The sequence below is a fragment of the Phalaenopsis equestris genome, unplaced genomic scaffold (assembly GCF_001263595.1).
Source record: "Phalaenopsis equestris unplaced genomic scaffold, ASM126359v1 Scaffold000224, whole genome shotgun sequence".
NCBI classification, from domain to species: domain Eukaryota; kingdom Viridiplantae; phylum Streptophyta; class Magnoliopsida; order Asparagales; family Orchidaceae; genus Phalaenopsis; species Phalaenopsis equestris.
Genome location: NW_018164666.1, coordinates 7,045,394 through 7,065,469, shown reverse-complemented (window position 1 = coordinate 7,065,469; position 20,076 = coordinate 7,045,394). Strand labels below are relative to the sequence as shown.

Genomic DNA, 20,076 nt, shown 5'->3' with positions numbered 1-20,076 from the left:
GCATAGGGGCAAAAGACCAAGTTAGGCATTTCACATAGAATTGGATAGATATCCATTCTAAATGAACCATGGATTAATGCATTGTGAAGATATGGTGTATCCTAGTTCCAAGTCAATACCCAGGGTCAATCCTAAAGCCAAGTAATCCTATAGGGACTCTTCTTGAATTCTCTTATAATGATCTTACCTACTAAATGCTAGAGGTTAAGATCAATATGTGGAATTTCAAGTTGAGTAAAAAGAAGAGTTTTGAATTTCTAATGGTGGGGGTACCTTTTCTAATTTTCTAAGACTAGTCAATAGGAAAGTCCTATGGCTAGACCTAGGCTACTAAAGAAATTTCTAGACCTCAACCAAAAGTGAGGTCAACACGACTATAATTATTCTTCCATCACCCCTTTTGGCTCCCAATTTTCCTCTTTTCCTTCCCCAAGTGTTGTAAACCCTGTAACATGCACAATGCAACAAAAATACCTTTCTCAAGCAAAATATCATGATAAATAAAAAGATAACTAGGTATTCAATGCAATAAAATCACATAAATTTAACTCATATTAACTTCCCTAAACTTATTATATCTCAACGAGGACTAAAATGATGCTTGAAGTTCCCATGCGGCTTTGTGATTCCTTAACTATATTATATAACTATAATAAAGGATATGAAAATCTCATATTAAGGTAGGATTTTCATTAATTTCTAATAACTATTCCTTTCTTCCCTTCTTCTTTTCTTCATAGATTCTTTATTACAGTTCATTCAAAAGTAAAGACTAAACTAAATTGGTTAGGTTTAAATTTAAAAGGCATAAAGTATCTTTGGTTAACTACTATTATTTTAATTACACATTTTTATATATTTTGAGACATTTTAAAATTCAGGTGGAAGTTGTTAAACTGTATAACTCAGTTATCATGACATTAATTTTAATCCTGCCCTTTAATGAGTATTCAACTTTCAATTGAAGTCATTATATAATCTTCTTTAAGTTATCAGAATTCTGAATATGAGTCCCCCTTTAAAGCATACTTACCAGCTTAATTATGAGTCTTACTTCAAGGAAAGTATTCATGCATCACTCCCTCCCCCAAACTTATTTTTCTATCATATGCATGCCTTAAGAAAAAAATTGTAGTAAAAGAAAAGAGCATAACATGTACTAGAAAATAATTGATACCAAACAATTCAACATAATAAGATATCATAGCATGGAAAACAATATATGTAAACTAATAACTTTGGTAAGAATTCTACCAAAACACAGATGACTCATGCATAAAAATCAAAACAAAAACACTCTAAAGTAAATTCAAATAAAATTTCAAGGAAAATTTCAACATAAATGCAAATGAAAATATGTTTGAAACATGGGATAACACTTGAGTTGCCTTCCAAGATAGCACTTGGTTTATTATCCTCAACATGACCTGATGTCAAATCAAACCTACAAAACCTCCTTCAAGATTAACATTCTATTTTAGTATGCTCTGATCACTTGCCCAATCTTTTGGTTGTTTTAGAGTTGTAACTACATCTTCAAAGTTCATAATTTCTTCTAATTTTTTCTTGTAGTTTGATACCAGTCTTCTAGAAGATATGTAGGGGATTTTCTTAGACTATTCTTCTTAGGGGTATTTCCTAGATCCAACATCCTCCACATCACTTCCCATTTTTATCGGTCAATATTTTCTCTACCAGTTGCAAGAAATTGGTCCTTAAAAGTTAAACCAGGTATCCTAAATCTTGGATTGGATTCTCCTTAGGTTTTCAAGTTCAGGATCTAACTCTACTTGGTTAATCTCTTACATTGGGCTATCTTACAACTCCTTCCCTGAGGGAACTCTTATGGGCGGTTCTATAGGATCAACTATTTCTCTAACAATGCTAAGGGTTACCTCAAAAAGAATAGTAGATTCTTCATTAGTCATTTTTCAACAAAATTCATCCAACTCAGCTTGCTCTTCGAGGTCCAACTCTTCTTATTAAAAATCATGGTTATCTAATACCCTTGACATTCTTTTGGGTTCCTTGCTTAATAAGTTAACTAAACAACCAATTTGATTTCTTATTGTTCTCAATGCTACAGTTTGGATTTGTAATTAATTCCAAAAATTTATTATCAATTCTTCTAAATATCTGTTTTCTTCAAGGTAGTCACTATCTTGGTTGTTCCAATATTCTATAGGATTGGCTAGGGGCTCCAACGCTGCTGGCTTTTTACACCAAAATTATTATCATTTCAATTTAAGTTTGGGTAGGTCATCCACTTGAGGTTATATGTACTGAAATAGGGGTGATCAAATCTAGTTCCAATGTTAGGGTGTTCAAGACTCATGTGAATTCTAGCCATCAATGGGTTGACATCTCCTGAAAAGGTCTAAATTGGTTTTCCTGAGATTTACCATTCCGAAGTGTCAAAAATTTTTTTTTTTTAATTTTGATTTTGATTTTGATTTGTTTTTATATTTTCAAACACAACAACAAGAAACAAAATAAGGAAAAAATATAAAGAAAAGTTAACAAAATTTTTAAACTTAGACTCTGAAGTATTTTAACAAAATTTCTCCTAAGATTAGAAAATTTTAACGACTTTCCCCAACAATGGTGTCAAAAATATGATACTCAAAATTATCGTGAGGTAAGTCGATCAATCACACAAATATACGGTTGATCAAATAATATACAAAAATGAGTATGTGTATCGATCTCATGAGAAAAATGTCAAAATATTTCTAACATACGAAGTTCTAGCTTACTAAACCGCAAGCATAGTTTGAATGGATAGTTGAAAGTAGAAAAAGACTGAATTTCTAAAATAGAAAGAAGAAAGCAAAATAAGTTTTATCAAATTTTTGAGATATGAAAGGTTCAAACTTCTATGATAACGATCAAATGGTTTATCGAGTTTTTTCTATGAAACCCACACTATTCCTATCAACCAAGGATAAAAGTTTTTCCTTAGATTATGCCTAGGCCATAAGAAGAGTAGAAATTATTATAGAGTTAAGGAGCATTTAATAATGCAACTTTTCCCATGACTCTTTTGATCCCCTACTAGGTTGTGAAACCATAATAAGAATATGCCTATTTAACTAGGTTTTTATGGTTAACTTACTTGTTCTTCTAGGGGACGAGTGGAACTCCTAAATCATATATATTTTAATATTTTGTTGTGTTCAAAACAAAGTAAATTAAGTCCATGAAGTTAACACATCAACATACAAAATTCTTGTATAGACAAAGCATCAAGTGAATAAAAATTCACATAATAAAACAAAGAGAAAATCACATGTCTTACATTACAGGAGCATGAAACGAAGTCAATCACAATGCATGAGAAAAGAAAAAGGAAAAACTTTTAATGATAGCATAATGATAAAGATTGCAATGTAAGAGGCCCAAAACACTCACCCAAAGCCAATCAAGCCTTAGCAATATACCACTCTCTTCCTATTCAATAAAAACCCTAACAAACCTCCTCTCACACAAAGGTACTCACCTCTCCTCTCAAACTTACAAGAACTCACAAGAAACCAACACTAGTAGTCTTCTCTCTAAAGAAAGAAGAAGAAAACTTCTAGGATTTGAATTATAACCCTAAAAGCTATTGCGAAGAGCCTCCAAAGTCGACAAAAAGATCCTTAGGTCATTCCCTAACTTCCCTCTTACAGCCTGAGCCAAAGTAAGCAAAAAAAAAAAAAAAAAAAGAGCTTCCCAAATCAAGCTTGGCTGCTCGATGGCGCACCCATGCCAACCACAGGCTGCGTGTGTGTGCCAATGGGGCAATGCGAGTGTGTCAACCCTGGAGTGGCGTGAGTGTGCCAATGTGTGGGCACGAGTGCTCTCAGAAAGCAATGCAGGTGCACCTAGGAAGCGGTGCAGGGGTGCTTGATGAGTTGCATGGGTATTCCATGCTCTCTGTGTTGTGAATTGGCCATATGCAGGTTTAACAGGGGTGCGCCTAGCGGCGGTGTGGGTGCAGTATGGTGTAGAAGTGCGGTGGGTAAATCTTGTAACCTGCGCAACATGGCAAAAATATATTTCTCAAGCATACTATTATGATAAATAAGGGTGATAATATGATATTTAATGTAGAAATATAATGTAAATTTTTCTCATATTAGCAACCTTCGCTTCAATTATGAAAGGTAGTCCTTGTTAACATTCCAAACACAATTGTGATGGGGTGGTCTTCTTTCATCTTATTTAGACATAAAGTCTATGAAAAATACTTTTAAATTGGGGAGCGACCTTTGCTACTGTCTCAAAAGGTTATTCATGTTAACGTCCTAGGCATGATTGTAGTAGGGTAGTCATCTTAAGCTTCGTTCAGACATCAAGTCTTTGAGAACCGCTTCAAAACTAGGGGCAACCTTTATTACAAAGAACACTTCCTCAGTGCCACCTAACCATTCTAAAGCTCCTCTTCAATTGGATCAGCAAGCATATCTCTTCAAGATTTGATATATGGACTGCTTTACAAGCTTGTGTTGAAAATGCCCTCGTTGGGGATAATAAATTCAAAAGCAACAACTAAAGTTGTCAAATATCATTCTTGGATATGGATGCAACCATATTTTCAAGAAAGAGTACGGTCCACTTTGACTTACACACTTGTCTTGAGAAATGCAAACTATGTCTAACACATTATTCTATGCTTAATCGATCTTATAGGAGTTAATTTGACCACTTCAATAATAGATTATGGTTGTTTAGAAAAAAAATTGACTAATAACTTTAGATAGGTCAAAAATCTTTAGAAGATTTCATATGACTTTATCTGTGTCAGGTTAACACTATCGTGCAGCTCCGCCTATAAAACTTAGGATAGGTCTTTCATCTTTTGTGAATTACAACTAACTTCTTTCACTATAGGCTCGGTCTTTGAGTAGACGTACTTCGGCTAAATATTCTAGGAAAGGTCAAACATTCTTAATGGTAGACATAGTTTCCACTTATACCCCTGGAATAAAAACCTACGAGGAAGCCTCGATGGGAAGCTAGTAGTAAATAGATTACTTGCTAGAAAGGCTTCATAAGAGTAAGTGGTTGAAATGGTAAACAATCAAAAACTCAGAATGCACAAGCCACAAAAGGTATATGATTTTTCTTATACAAAGCACATGTGCTAACATTGATTACAAACTTTTAAATATTTGAGAAGCCAAATAATCTCTAAAGATATAAGCCTCAGAAGAGTTTGACGGTATTATGCTCTAACTACGGAGATAAATGCATCAACAACATGCTAAAAGTGTGGCAAAAACATCTCAAATAAGGGGAAGCAACAAAAGGAAAAAGCCAAAACAACCTTAAAAGTAATCTCAATTTTTTTTGCTATATATGGAGATGCGCAAACAATGCAATATCATAATATAAATCAAAACAAAGATTTGCAGACAAATGCACTATCAATGTATATAAATTCCATATCAGGCGATTGGAAAACTACATAGACAAATGCACACTGGTGGAAAAGCTATAACAAGTAAACTGAAGAAAAGATGCTAATCCACTAAAATAGCATCCTCGTCAAAAGATCTGCAACTTCATGTTCTCTCCTCTATAAATTGTGACAACATCATGAAAATTTTTCTTTAGGAAGCATGACAACATTGTAAGAAATCTCCTTCAAAAAGCATGATAGTATCACAAAAAAATCTCCATTGTAAAGTGTGGCAGCAACAAGAGAAATCTTCTCTAGAAAGAGTGAAAGTAGAGTGAAAAATATCTTCCAAAAAACACAATAGTAGTGTAGAAAATTTCCTCCTGAAAGCACGATAGTAGTGCATAAAATCTCCTTTAGAAATCAAGAAAATATTACAAATAATCTCCTCTAGAAAGCGCTACAGCAACACATGAAATCTCCTCTAAAAATCAAGAAAACATCACAAAAAATCTCCTTCGGAAAGTGTGATAGCAACGCGTAATATCTCCCTTGAAAAGCACGACAGTAGCACAAAAAATTCTCCTTTACTGATCGCATAAAAACATGCTGAGAGACTTAGTTAGCAAGCTTGGGGAGCTCTATTGATCACACAACATGTTAGGAGACTTCAATTAGCACGTTGAGAGAGCTCAATTGATTGAACAATAAGCCAAGGGACTCCAATCAGCAGATCGAGGAAACTCCGTTTATTGCAACAAAATAGGTTGGGAGACTTCAAATTTTTTTCCTCTTTTTGGCCTATTTATAGGCTCAAAATGGTAAAAATGTGGAAAAAAAATGTCAGAAACACCTGGATTGCGCAAGAGCAATGCTTGCCACCCGATTTAAGTAGATCCACATGCATTCGTATGGATCTAATAGATCACGAGTGTGATCTATATCTATAGGGAAACAATTCACCGTGCTATTGGATTCACACAGTCCAAGGATCACTGAGCATCTCGTCATCCAACGCATCCTGCCTTCAATCCTAATCTACCAGACTTGACATACCCACGTCGAAAATGGTGTAGCCATGTAGAAAATGACATAGCCTTGTTGATCGCTCCTCTGACATGACCAACATAATAGGGTGATCTGCATAACACGACCAACCCGATGACCCGCTATGCCGCTCCATCTCCAACCTATTGACAATGCATTCCATCCAACAAGAACCCACTAACATGTCGAACTCATTCTGCATGACAACGACTCGCCTTTTCCCATGGATGTTGACGCCTCACCGGCCAGCACTGACACCTTCGCAGACAAAATAGTTTATGTATGAAGGCCAAGAGAATTGAACACAAGCCTCGAGGAGAACCGTGCACCTGCCAACGAAGCTACAACTCTTTTAAAAAAAATGGATTTTAGTATTTTTCAAACGATGAAATTAGCTTCACCCAAAAATAGAGGGCAACAAATGCACCATCAACAAATTTTCATCATTGGACATGAATCTCGAGGTAAATTTTTTAGCAAGAAAAGTTCAAACTCTGTTTAAAAATCATGTAAAACTTTGATTTCAACAAACTTATAGTCAAACTGACCAGTTCAACGAGACAAATGTAATGAAACTAAAATTAACTCAATTTGAATCAAATCAAGTTATTGAACCATTTGTGAAAGCTTGTGACGCTCAATTGCAACAAATTTAACAAGCTTATAGCCAAGTAGAACATCATGATGAGTCAATACCAATGAGCATATGATCACTTAATTATGATGCTGTTAAGGCACCTGAATATCCATAGAATGTTGTCTGATCAAAAGGATCAGTCTGAATATGGTGCAACGACACACCCCACATACGGTACAACGATGTCTCCAAAAGATAGTGTAACAACGCAGATCACAATAACTATTTATAACCATCATACTCAGGATACATCGGCTTTCTCCGAACTCCTCAAACTCTCTCCTTGCAACTTACTACTATGGCCTACGTGACCAAGTACACACTATGTTGTCCATAACTCATGCAGATTCCAACTCCGGTCTTTGTGACTATATATATATATTATCTTAACCTATGCAACTCTCAACTCCGGCCTCTATGCATTGCAGACGTTATCACAGCTCATGCAACTCCCAACTCTGGCCTCTGTGGCCTATGAATGTGATCACAATTTATATAGCTCCCAGTTCTAGCCTCTATGACCTACAAAAGTTATTATAGCTTCTCATTATGACCTATGTGATAATCTACAACCACTGCTCTTGAAGGAACCATCTATGACCCACATGGATAACTAATACCATGACTTTTAACTATGGTTTCTATGAAAATTTGAATCTACAACCACCGTCTAAAATATTTACGGTAGACTACTACCTCTATAGCAATCTACTGCAGCCTCCGCGACCCATTACAACAATTATTTTTAAAAACTTTTGTACTTCAACTTTGTATTCCATCTTTCCTAACCTAGGAAAAGAGTTAGCTCTTGTACTAACCATTACATAGGCTAAACCATGTGATTTTTTCCTTTTTATTGATTTTTCACTTAAAAAGTCGAGGTATCTTTTTATTACATTTTTTTTTATCTGTGTGTGTTGGATCTCTGTCCAAACTAAGATGCTAACTTATTACTAAATCTACCATTGTGAATCTTCTGGCACGCATGAATTATTATTATTATTATGTGAGGGTAATATGAGGGTTGAAGATGGTGGTTGATTTAATAATAATGATGATGCAAAAAATAAAAATGCAATTAATAATTAATAAGTACTTTAAATGAAAGAACAACAAATAAAAAATAAAACAGAAACTTACATCTACCACAGATCAGAGAGAGGATAAAATCCATTGGCGAGAGGAGTGAGGTGAGAAAATTGTTGTGAGGGTGTAAAATTATTATGTGTGATTGATTGCACATCCAGAGGATGGTTCAGATGCCGTCATGTTCTTGTGTATTGCACGGTGACCCATCCTAACCGTCATATGGACGTGCGATTAGTGTTGTCAAAACAATTTGTTCTTCGTGAAGAGCTCTTGTTCAACTCTTTAAGCATATCATTTTTTATTTTGTTTGCCAAGCAAATGAGCCGTACACGATTAATATTTTTTCACTCAATATATAAACAAGCCGCACAAAAACAAAGAATTGTTTGATCGTATTGAGCTCATTTTGACTCATCGAGGAGTTATTACTTAAATAATAAAAAATAGAATTGTTTGATCGTATATATATAATTTAAAAGAATTATTTTTAAATAATTCAATTAACTACAATATTACAAAAATTTATAATCAATAAAAATTATTAATAAAAATAGAATAAAAATATATTAAATTCTATTTAACCGAATATTTAAATATAAATAATAAGATTTGAATTTCACCTCTACACAACAATCTCTGGTTGCTTGACTAGGGCTGTTAAAATGGCTCGTTGTTCGAACAACTCGTGTTCCGCTCCCTAAGCAAACGAGCCGAATAAGAATAAATTTTTTATGCTCAATATATAAAAGCCGAACACCGAGTGGTATGTTTTAATATGCCGAACATGAGATGAGCTTAGGCTCCCTCAAGATCGGCTCTTTTTGAAGCTTTTTACATATGCAACTCCCTTTAGTGTTTCCCCACGCTTTTTGTTGGATAGGTGCCAAGCAACAATCACATTGATTATGGTAATAGATACCAAAATCAGCGGGTTAAATATATGAGAAAAGAAGATTTAATCTAAAAGTTCTAAATAATTTTTTTTGAGACTATTATAAGCCTAATTAAAAATTCATCTTCATAAAGTATAGAAAATGATGAACTTTAATTATTATTAAATTTTCATATTTTTATGAAAAATATAAATATAAAACAAAAGAATGATGGTACAATTATAATTTATTAAAAAATGTATAAGAGAGGTATATGTTCCGACAAACTCTGCAAAAAAATATAGTAGAAATTTTTATGCTTCAACTAAAATATGGTCGTTAGTTGGTTCTAAACGCTCAACTAAAGTTATAGCTTTTGCAAGTCAAGCACATGTAGGGGTGTGAACATGTCAAACACGAGTGAGCCCAGGCTTAGCTCGTGTTTGACTCGTAAAAAATACTACAGTTCGTGTTTGACTCGTTCATATTTCAAACACAAAAAAAAAGTGATCGTGTTCAGCTCGTTTGCTTAACGAGCCGAACGCGAGCTGTTCACGAACAACGAGTCAAATTGACAGCCCTAGTTGCCAGCAACACGGCTTGTAACGGACTGATTTTTTTCGGTTTTTAATTCTTTTATAAAATGATATTTTAATATATCAATAATTTAATACGTCAATTTTAAAACTATGAAAGATTTTTTGCAAGTGTAACAATTAAATTATCAAAAAGTTAATTAAAAATCGATAAAAATCTAATCTTACCTTATAAAGAAATAGATACAAATATATTATTAATTTACTCGAATCTTATTGTAATTTGATCTCTTGTCTTGCACTGCTTGTACTGTAATTCAGTGGACTAAAGCAATGTGACATATTTTAATTATATATTAATTATAAATGAAATGACGGCATGATATTTTCTCCCTCATCGAACCACCAAAATGGCTTTCGTCGCCCGCGTCAGTTAGCAAACCTGGCAAGAGCAACAAGTTGATGTGCTTTGCATGTCTTCCTCAATTTCTCTACTCAGATTCCACTCATCTGATTCTTCTATAAGACAAAACCTGTCTGTTTACTCTCTGCAACAGCTACATATATATATCTTAGCATTTAAATGAAGAGATGAGCTAGCTAGAAGGCACCATGGATTCCTCCTCCATGGTCTATGTTTTTCTGCTCATTCTTGTCACTTCCTTCTCTTCCTTTTTCCAAGTTGCCTTTGATAGTGGTGCCTGCCGGAAGCCTGTGACCCCCAACCCAGCTCCCAAAGACAGACTAATAATCATCCCTCCAATCATTGAAAAACTACATATCATCCTCCCTCCAACCATTGAAAAAAGTCGTTTCAAAATTCCTCCAGCCGTCGGAGGACCACATATCCCCTTCCCCCAACACTTCATAAAACCGCCGGTCACTCTCCACACTATTATTAAGCCAAACATCACCATCCCTCCCATCATGGGAAAACAACACATCACCCTGCCTCCCATCACCGTGAACCCGCCGATAAATAAACCCCTACTGACGGGCAAACCGGGCTCCTCTTCGCTTCCAGCTCACAAAAATACTTGCCCTCTAGACATCCTAAAGTTTGGAACTTGTTTGGATCTCCTTAGGAGTGCGATTCAGATTGGAGATCCGACCCTCAATGAGTGTTGCCCGCTCATCAAAGGCTTCACAGAGATTGAAGCAATGACTTGTCTTTTCACCGCCATCAAGCTAAAGTTTTTTAACATCTACATGGTATATCCCATTGTCGTTGATCTATTGATAAGTTGTGGCAAGGCAGGCAAACACTTCTTGTAATGTACTTGTAACAAACACTTCTTCCCTCTATATCTGTAGGGTAAGGAACTCGCAATTTTGGTATGGCAGTGTAAAATCTCTCCCAACACCATAACTGTAACAGATGCAGACATCCTACCATGTTCAGTCTATTAGGCTTCATAAAATAACTCAACTATTTGTATAATTTTTTTTTGTATTATTAATTCAATAGACTAATAAAAAAAGTGACAAATGCTTCATCACTGGTAATTAGCGTAAATATATCTCTAGTATCTCATCACTGGTATCTCAGATTTTAGAATTTTAATTTTAGTCTTGTCTTATTAATTTCAATTTTTAAAATTATTTTTTGTTTTCATTCTTATGGTAATTTTGAGTTTTCTGGTTGTATTAGGTATAGGACACCCTAGGAGATAGTATAAATTGCCTAAATAACAACCATAAAAGTTTAAGGACAATGTCCTAATGATCTAAGAGTTTTCAATTTTCAATTTATTTGTGGTTTCAATTCAAGCTTTTGCTAGAAAATTTTAATGTCTTATGTTCAATGGATTTCAACTTTGGTTTTATTTAAGGTTTTAGACCCAATGTTCATTTTAAGAATTTAGATTTTGGTTTTCTTTTTAAGTTGAATTTGATGTTTAAGAGTTAGATTATTTATCACTAAGGGTATGTTTGGGGCATCTATAACTTATTGAATAATCTGCTGATAAGCTAGGTGCGGTGGCTATTACAAATTTTTTATTTTTTTTGGAAAAATCATACCACAGCCAGAAAGCTCTCACCGCACCTAGATAGGTGCGGCATGAAAACGATGTTTTCAGCATTTTGAAAACGCACAAGCTGTCAAAACGCAGTTTGCTCAAACATACTATGTGTGTTTTCAAAACGCCATCGCACCAAATAAGCTGCCCCAAACGGGTCATAATTGATGTTTGAAATTTTGATTATTTTTAGTTGGATTTTAATGTTTAAGATTTTTTTTAGTTGGAACTTGATGTTTAAGGTTCTGATCATTTTCAAAATGTTGATGGTTTAATATTTTAAAGTTTAATTGAGTTCCATTTCATTTAAACTTTATTTTAAATTGATCATGTAAGATTTATTTAATGATTCAAACACACAATGATTATCAGACTCCAGCCATGGTCCTGAAATCAAATTTTAAGAAGTGAAATGTCATCCAACACCAAAAGATATAGTGCTTTTATTTTAATTTTGAAAAAATTAAAGCAAGTGCTATTATTTTAAAAATTTTAGGTTTTAGTTTATTTATACTTTTGTGTTTTTTTTTTTAATTCTAAGCCTTTAATTTGTCAAATGTTAGAATGTGAAATATTACTAACATTCCTTAGAATAGGAGTAATCAATACAAACAATATCGTCAAAATACTATTCCAACTTTGAAGAGAAAATGGACATTTTAGATGACAAACACCTTTCATAGGATTTTAGGATTAAATACTTTTTTTTAAGAACAATAACTCATATTGAAATGATTTTCAAATGAATTTAAACTCTTGGAAGATTGGGTTTCTCATATTGTTTATATCCAAATAAGATCAACCTTGATCATGTAATTATAGGCTCAAAATCCTAGAAACTTTAATAAAGTTACTTATTAGAAGCACACTTTATATGATTCATTTTTTTATTGTAGTGGTAAGAACACAAGAATACAATTCTTAAATCATTAAATATGTTCTTCCCTTCTTCTAGAACGAATTATTAACATTCCCTTATATTTGATATGGACAAGCATTTCGAGCATTCAGGTCATTGTCATTGATATTTAAAAATCAAAATTTTTAAGACCCAAGAGTTGTGACATTGAAGTTATAAATATTGATAAAAGTTTAACATGCAATATACTTCTAATTCTCTGGCATCCAATAACTCATACTTGAATGAGAATATTGTTTTCAAACTTTACGCACATACATCAACGAGCTTGCTTAGTATTATAGTACATCAAGTTATATTTTGGGTTTAAGGACTATCACTTTTGAGGCAGTTCCAGCATGTGGTTGGGACGTAAATGATAAATTCATTTTCACTTAAAAGAGAAAAAGTAAAAGGATACTAAGGAAATATATATCTTCTTAAGTTGATTTATTTTAGCTCATTTCAATATTGACATGTTTTGCTTCAAAAGTTTCTATAGATTTGAAAAAGTCCAATTTTGAATTTTGATATTAGGCTGAAAATTTCAAAGAAATTGAGTACAAGAATGAATTTTCTTTTTGAAGATTCATTCAACATGTATAGTGTAGCAGTTTTAACATTCAACTTCGCAAAAGGGCTTGAATTGAGGTCTACACCGTCATAGCCGTACCCCGAGTCGATCATGGCCAAGCTAGCATTGCTTTCGGAATCCTCCAGGTTGACATTCATTCCTGCAACACAGGGTCGTATCCTATTGATATGGATATTCCCATGGCGCAGACCGTCAACCCGCACTGTGTTTGGACCTTAAGTCCAAGACTCAAATAAACAAATTTCATTCTGGAATCACTCTGCTTGATGATACGTAGAAGGTTTGGCCTCTCAAACTCTTTTGAGACACATGTACGTTCAATACGGGGATCCAAGGATCGTGACCTGCATATTCGATCCTCTGGAGGTCCCACGAGGCCCGAAACCCCATTTGCGAGCTTCTGTAGAAGCCCAATTTTTACGAGGTATGACATAACCACGTAATTTAAGCTTGACCAAGCCACTGCGTCGCCACACCTAGTTAGTGGCTTGATCACATCTAGTTAGTAGTGTGACCGCGCCTAAACCGGGAGTAGCCTTGTCGAGATCTCCATGAAGAACATAAAAGGGTTGTGGTCGGCTTGACCACGCCGTCCAAACAGAGACTATGACATAATTACGCCGCAATATGGATATTCACATGCCCAAATCTCAGTTGACGCTCGAGTTCGTCGACCGACATGACCACGCCGGTAAGTGGCACGACCACTCTACCCAGACAGAGCACCTGACATAATTATACCAACCCTCGAAAGTGGCCATGCTAGGCCCTGATCTGTGACACCTTGAACAGTGACGTGACAATGTCCGAGACCGACGTGGTCACGTTGTCGTGACCTGTTTAATGAATTTGGACCTCTGATCCTTGGAATCCCGTCGACAAGGTGACCATGATCGGTGGCCAATGCTCTATTGTTTGATTTTTCACCTAAAAATGGCATGGGAGGTATTTTTGGCCCATTCAAAATTGGGAAAACGGCTTTAGATCCTTGGACTAACTTTCTATAGTTAAATAAGCCATGGGGGAGTGAAGATTCAAGGAGCTTCCAAGAGGATTTCTAGAAGGATTCTTCTTCTTCCTCCAAGCGAAGGCTAGGGAAATCATTTTCTTCATCTTTCCTTCCATTTCTCAAGCCATCTTCTTCGTCTTCGGTGACATTCCAACAAGGCAACAAGGAAAGCTTCCTCACTTCTTTAGGGAAGGCCAACTCCAGCAACCTTCTAGTTCTCTCTGATGAGGGGAGCTTCCTTACCACTTGGGAGAAGGAATTTGGTCATCTTCTTTTTCTCTGACAACATTCTGACAAGAAAACGAAAAAAAGCTTCCTCGCATCTTTGGGGAAGGTGAACTCCGGCAAGGTCATCATTCTCTCCTACCACTAGGAGAGTTCTTCCCATACACCTTCGGACTTGAATCAGCCACAGTGATGGTATAACCTCCCCAACGTTTGCATTTTCTTTCATAGCTGAGAGTAGAATTTGATAGGTGTGGGTTTTGGTTACCCACACGAGATAGGTTTGACCAACCATTCGGTATCGTCCAGCTCAATCCTCCGCCTGTTATCGGACGAGTTGATTGGCCAAACAATACCGGTCAACTCGGCCATACCCTTTTGATTGGCCAAATTTGTGATGTCGGCGTGGGTTTGATCGCCTTAACTAGGTAAGTTGGTCTGCTGACACTAGTCGACACAGCCACACACATATTGATTGGATGTTTATTTCCTAGAGGAAACTCCCAAAGATTAGATGACCTTTGTGATTCTCCACAAACTCATGAGGAAAATCAATCCCATTCATTTTTAGCACAAAATCCCAACATTCAGGGTCGTTGTAATCACGCGTTTGCGCCGGTGATTTCGCTCCAATGATGGAGGGGAGCGGAATCCATCAATTTGGGCATAAAGAACGAAAAGTTCCAAGACTTTAACGTTTCCTACACTGTGAAGACTTTTCCCTTTGAAGTTTTTTTGTGTCGAGCAAACGGAGGTGGTCGTCGACGCTTTGTAGCAACGCCCGCTTTGCCAAAAATGGTGCAGCCATGTCGTAAATGACATAGCCTTGTTGACCACCCCTCCGACACGACCCATAGAAACCAATGACTTGCATAACACGACCAACTCGATGACCCGCTCGACCGCTCCATCCCTTGCCCATCAACTACCTGTTCCACCCAATGACAACCCACTAACATGTTGAACTCATTCCACACGACAACGACTAGCTGACCCACTGTTGTCTTTGCCCCCGGATGTTGTCGCCTCACCGGCCGGCACCGGCACCTTCGCTGCAAAAATAATTTATGTATGAAGACCATGAGAATCAAACACGGGTCACGAGGAGAACCGCACACCTGCCAACTGAGCTGCAACTAGGGTTGTTAACAAGTCGAGCCTGAGCGAGATTCAACTTGGCTCGTGTTCGAAATGGCTTGTGAACAGTGTGTTCTTGTTTGGCTCGAAAAACTTATTCATGTTTGTGTTTGGTTTTTGTCCGGCTCGAAATTGGTCGTTAGATTATAAATCTATTATAATAATTTTTCTAAAAAAGCTTTTGGTATAAAAATTAATTAATTACAATTTATAATATTTAATTTTATTAATATTTATTTTGTATTTATTTATTTATTTATTTTTCAGTCAATTCGAGCAGTACATGAGCGAACAAACTTTTGTTTGTGTTTGGTTTGTTTACATTGCGACCTTAAAAATTTGTTCGTGTTACGCTCGCTAATTTTAACGAACGAGTCGAACACGAGTTGCTTAACGAACCAAACAAGACTTGTTCGCGAAGAAAGAGCCAAATTGAAAGCCCTAGCCACAACTCTTATATATATATATACATACATACACGCACACACACACACTAATTATAAATAAAAAATGGATTTTGGTATTTTTCAGATGATGAAATTGGCTTCACAAATTTTGCTATCGAGCTAAGTTTTTCATCATTTGACATGAACTTCGAGGTAATTTTTTTAACAAAAAATGTTCAAACTCAGATTAAAAATCATCTAAAAATTTGATTTCAACAAACTTATAGTCCAGCTAACCAACTCGACGAGACGAGTGTAATGAAACTAACATTGATCCAATTTGAATCAAATTAAGTTGTTGAACCATTTGTGAAAGCTTGTGATGCCTAATTGCAATGTCAAAGTGATTTCAAATTTAACAAGCTTATAGTAAAATAGAACGCCTTGATGAGTCAAATCCAATGAGCACAACACCACTCAATTATGACAAAGATAAGACACCTAAATATCCATAGAATGTTGTCTGATCAAAAGGATCAGTCTGGATCGTTTGATGGAGTGATCAAAATTCCTTCACAATTTGTTTGGAGAACAATCCTAGACTCTATAAATTGAGGCCCACTCCTTTCATGAATGTGATGAATGATTGAGCTTGGAGAAAGTTCTGGAAGAGAAGGACTTGAAGTCCAACGTTCAACAATAAAGACCCATTGATCGCTTCGCGCTCCTATAGTCATCGACCACCATCGAGCACCGATCTCCGGTCGTCATCGACCACCATCAGTTGTCCCCTGCTCATTACAACGAAGCCCCTTCAGAGCACAACTTACATTGCAGGGTAATGAAGAACATTGCAGAGGAATGAAGCATCCTAGTAATTTACCTTGAAGAAGATGTAGCAATTCACTCTGAAGATGGTATAAAAATGCTCCAAAAATGGTGCAACGCGTACTCCACATATATTGTAGCAACGCGCCCTGAAGATGGTGTCACGACACACCTCGACGAGGTGTAATAATGCACCCTGAATATGGTGCAATGACAAACCCCACATACGGTGCAACAATTTCTTCGAAAGATAGTGTAACAACACAGTTCACAATAACTATTTAGAACCATCATACTCAGAATATATCGACTTTCTCCGAACTCCTGAATCTCTCTCCTTGCAACCTACTACTGTGGCCTACGTGACCAAGTAAAAACTATGTGGTTCATAACTCATGCAGATCCCAACTCCATTTTCTGCGGCCTACAGATATTATCAATACCCATGCAACTCTGAACTCCGTCCTCTGTGCACTGCAAACGTTATCACAGCTCATGCAACTCTCAACTCTGTCCTCTGTGACCTATGAATGTTATCACAGTTCATGTAGCTCTCAACTCTAGCCTCTATGACCTACATACATTATTATAGCTCCTCATTATGTCCTATGTGACCATCTACAACCAACGCTCTTGAGCAAACATCTACAACCCACATGGTAACTACTACCATGACTTTCAACTACGGTTTTCATGACAAGTAAAATCTACAACCACAGTTTAAAATATTCACGACAGACTACTACCTACATAGCAATTTATTACAGTCTTCGCGGCCCGTTACAACAATTATTTTTAAAAACTTTTGCACATCAACTTTGTACTCCATCTTTTCTAACTTGGGAGAAGAGTGAACATTTGTACTAACAATTACATAGTGGATTATTTCAACTGGACTAGACCATGTGATTTTTTTTCCTTTTTATTGATTTTTCACGTAAAAAATTGAGGTATCTCCTCATGAAATAGTGGTGTGACCACGCCCGAGCCCGACGTGGTCACGTCTTCGCAACCTGTTTCATAAATTTGGACCTCTGGTCCTTGGATTCCCGTCGACAAGGCGACCCTGATTAGTGGCCCATGCTCTATTGTTTGGTTTTTCACCTAAAAATGGCATGGAAGGTACTTTGGGCCCATTACAAATTGGAAAAGCGGATTTGGACCTTTGGACTAACTCACTATAGCTGAATAAGCCATGGGGGAGAGCTCATTTGCATAGCCATTTGGTGAAGAGAAGAGATGGGAACAAGGTGAAGATTTAAGGCGTTTCCAAGTGAATTCTAGAAGGATCCTTCTTCTTCCTCCAAGAGAAGGCTAGAGGAACCATTTTCTTCATCTTTTCTTCTATTTCTTAGGACATCTTCTTCGTCTTCGACGACATCTTAGCGAAGGCCAGCTCCAATAACCCCTTAGTTCTCTTTGATGAGGAGAGAATCTTTACCATTTGGGAGAAGGAATGTGGTCAGAGTTCATCTTCTTCATCTCTGACCACATTCCAGCGAGGCAACGAGGAAAGCTTCCTCACACCTTTGGGGAAGGTGAACTCCGACAAGGTCTTTATTCTCTCATACCACTAGGAGAGCTTCTTCTCAGACACCGTTGGACTTTGATCAGCAACCGCAACGGTACAACCTCCTCAACCTTCACATTTTCTTTCTTAGCTAGCCCTAGGAGTAGAATTTGCTAGGTGTTGTGGGTTTTGATCATCCACACAAGGCAGGTTTGACCAACCATTCGATATTGTCTAGCTCATTCCACCGCTCGTTATTAGACAAGTCAATTGGCCAAACAATATCGGTCGGACCGACCAAATGCCTTTTGATTGGCCAAAGTTGTGATGTCGGCATGGGTTCGATCTCCCTAACTAGGCAAGTTGGTCTGCTGACACTAGTCGACACAACCACACACATTTTGATTGATTGTTTATTTCATAAAGGAAACCCCCTAAGATTAGATGACTTTTGTGATTCTCCACAAACTCATGAGAAAAATCTATCCCATTCATTTCTAGCACAAAATCCCAACATTCAGTCATTGTAATCATGTGCTTGTGACTGCAATTTTGTTCCTGAGACGGAGGGGAGCGAAATCCGTCAATTTGGGCATAGAGAACAAAAAATTCCATGAATTTGACGTTTCCTATACTGCGAAGACTTTTCCCTTTGAAGTTTCTTTGTGTCTGGCAAACAGAGGTGGTCTTCTTCGCTTTATAGAAACACCTACTTTGCCAAAAATGGTGTAGCCATGTCGTAAATGAGATAGCCTTGTTGACCACTCCTCCGGCACGACCCATAGAACTGGATGACCTGCATGACACAACCAACCTGATGACCCGCTGGACCGCTCCATCTCTGGCCCATCGACAACCTGTTCCACCCAATGACAACCCACTAGCATGTCGAACTCATTCCACACGACAACGACTAGCCAACCCACTGTTGCCTTTGCCTCGGATGTTGTCGCCTCACCGGCCGGCACCATCACCTTTGCTGCAGAAATAATTTATGTATGAACACCATGAGAATCAAACACGGGTCACGAAAAGAACCGTGCACCTACCAACTGAGCTGCAACTAGGGTTGTGAACAAGCTTGAGAGCCTGAGCGAGCTCAAGCTTGGCTCGTGTTCGGCTTGTTTGAAATTGGCTCGTGAACAGTGTGTTCGTATTCGGCTCGAAAAACTTATTCATGTTCATGTTTGGCTTTTGTTCGGCTCGAAATTGGTCGTTAGATTATAAATATATTATAATAAATAATTTTTTAAATAAAATTAAAATAATAATTTTTCTAAAAAAAGCTTTTTTTGTATAAAAATTAATTAATTATAATTTATAATATTTAATTTTATGAATATTTTTGAAGTATTTATTTATTTTCGAGCCAATTTGAGCAGCGCACAAGTAAACAAAATTTTGTTTGTGTTACGTTGCGAGCTTAAAAATTTGTTTGTATTTCACTCGTTAATCTTAATGAACAAGTCGAACACGAGCTGTTTAACAAGTCGAACAATACATGTTCACAAACAAAGAGCTAAATTGAAAGTCCTAGCTACAACTCTTTTCTTTTATATATATATATATATATATATATATATATATATATATATATATATATAGAGAGAGAGAGAGAGAGAGAGAGAGAGAGAGAGAGAGAGAGAGAGACACACACACACACACAGTGTATAAATAGAAAATGGATTTGGGTATTTTTCAGACGATGAAATTAGCTTCACAAATTTTGCTCTCGAGGTAAGTTTTTCATCATTTGATATGTACCTTGAGGTAATTTTTTAAACAAGAAATGTACAAACTCAGATTAAAAATCATCTAAAACTTTGATTTCAACAAATTTATAGTCAAATTGACAAGCTCAACTAGTGAACGAGACGAGTGTAATGAAACTAACATTGAT

At 36.4% G+C, this 20,076-nt stretch overlaps 1 protein-coding gene across 1 annotated transcript; it reads left to right on the top strand.

The window, feature by feature from the left end:
- The first annotated feature begins 10,179 nt into the window (after window positions 1-10,179).
- LOC110023298 (36.4 kDa proline-rich protein-like) lies at window positions 10,180-10,842 on the top strand. Its single transcript, XM_020722619.1, has one exon. It carries the CDS (start codon window positions 10,180-10,182, stop codon window positions 10,840-10,842), a length of 663 nt encoding a protein of 220 aa, XP_020578278.1.
- The last annotated feature ends 9,234 nt before the right edge of the window (window positions 10,843-20,076 follow it).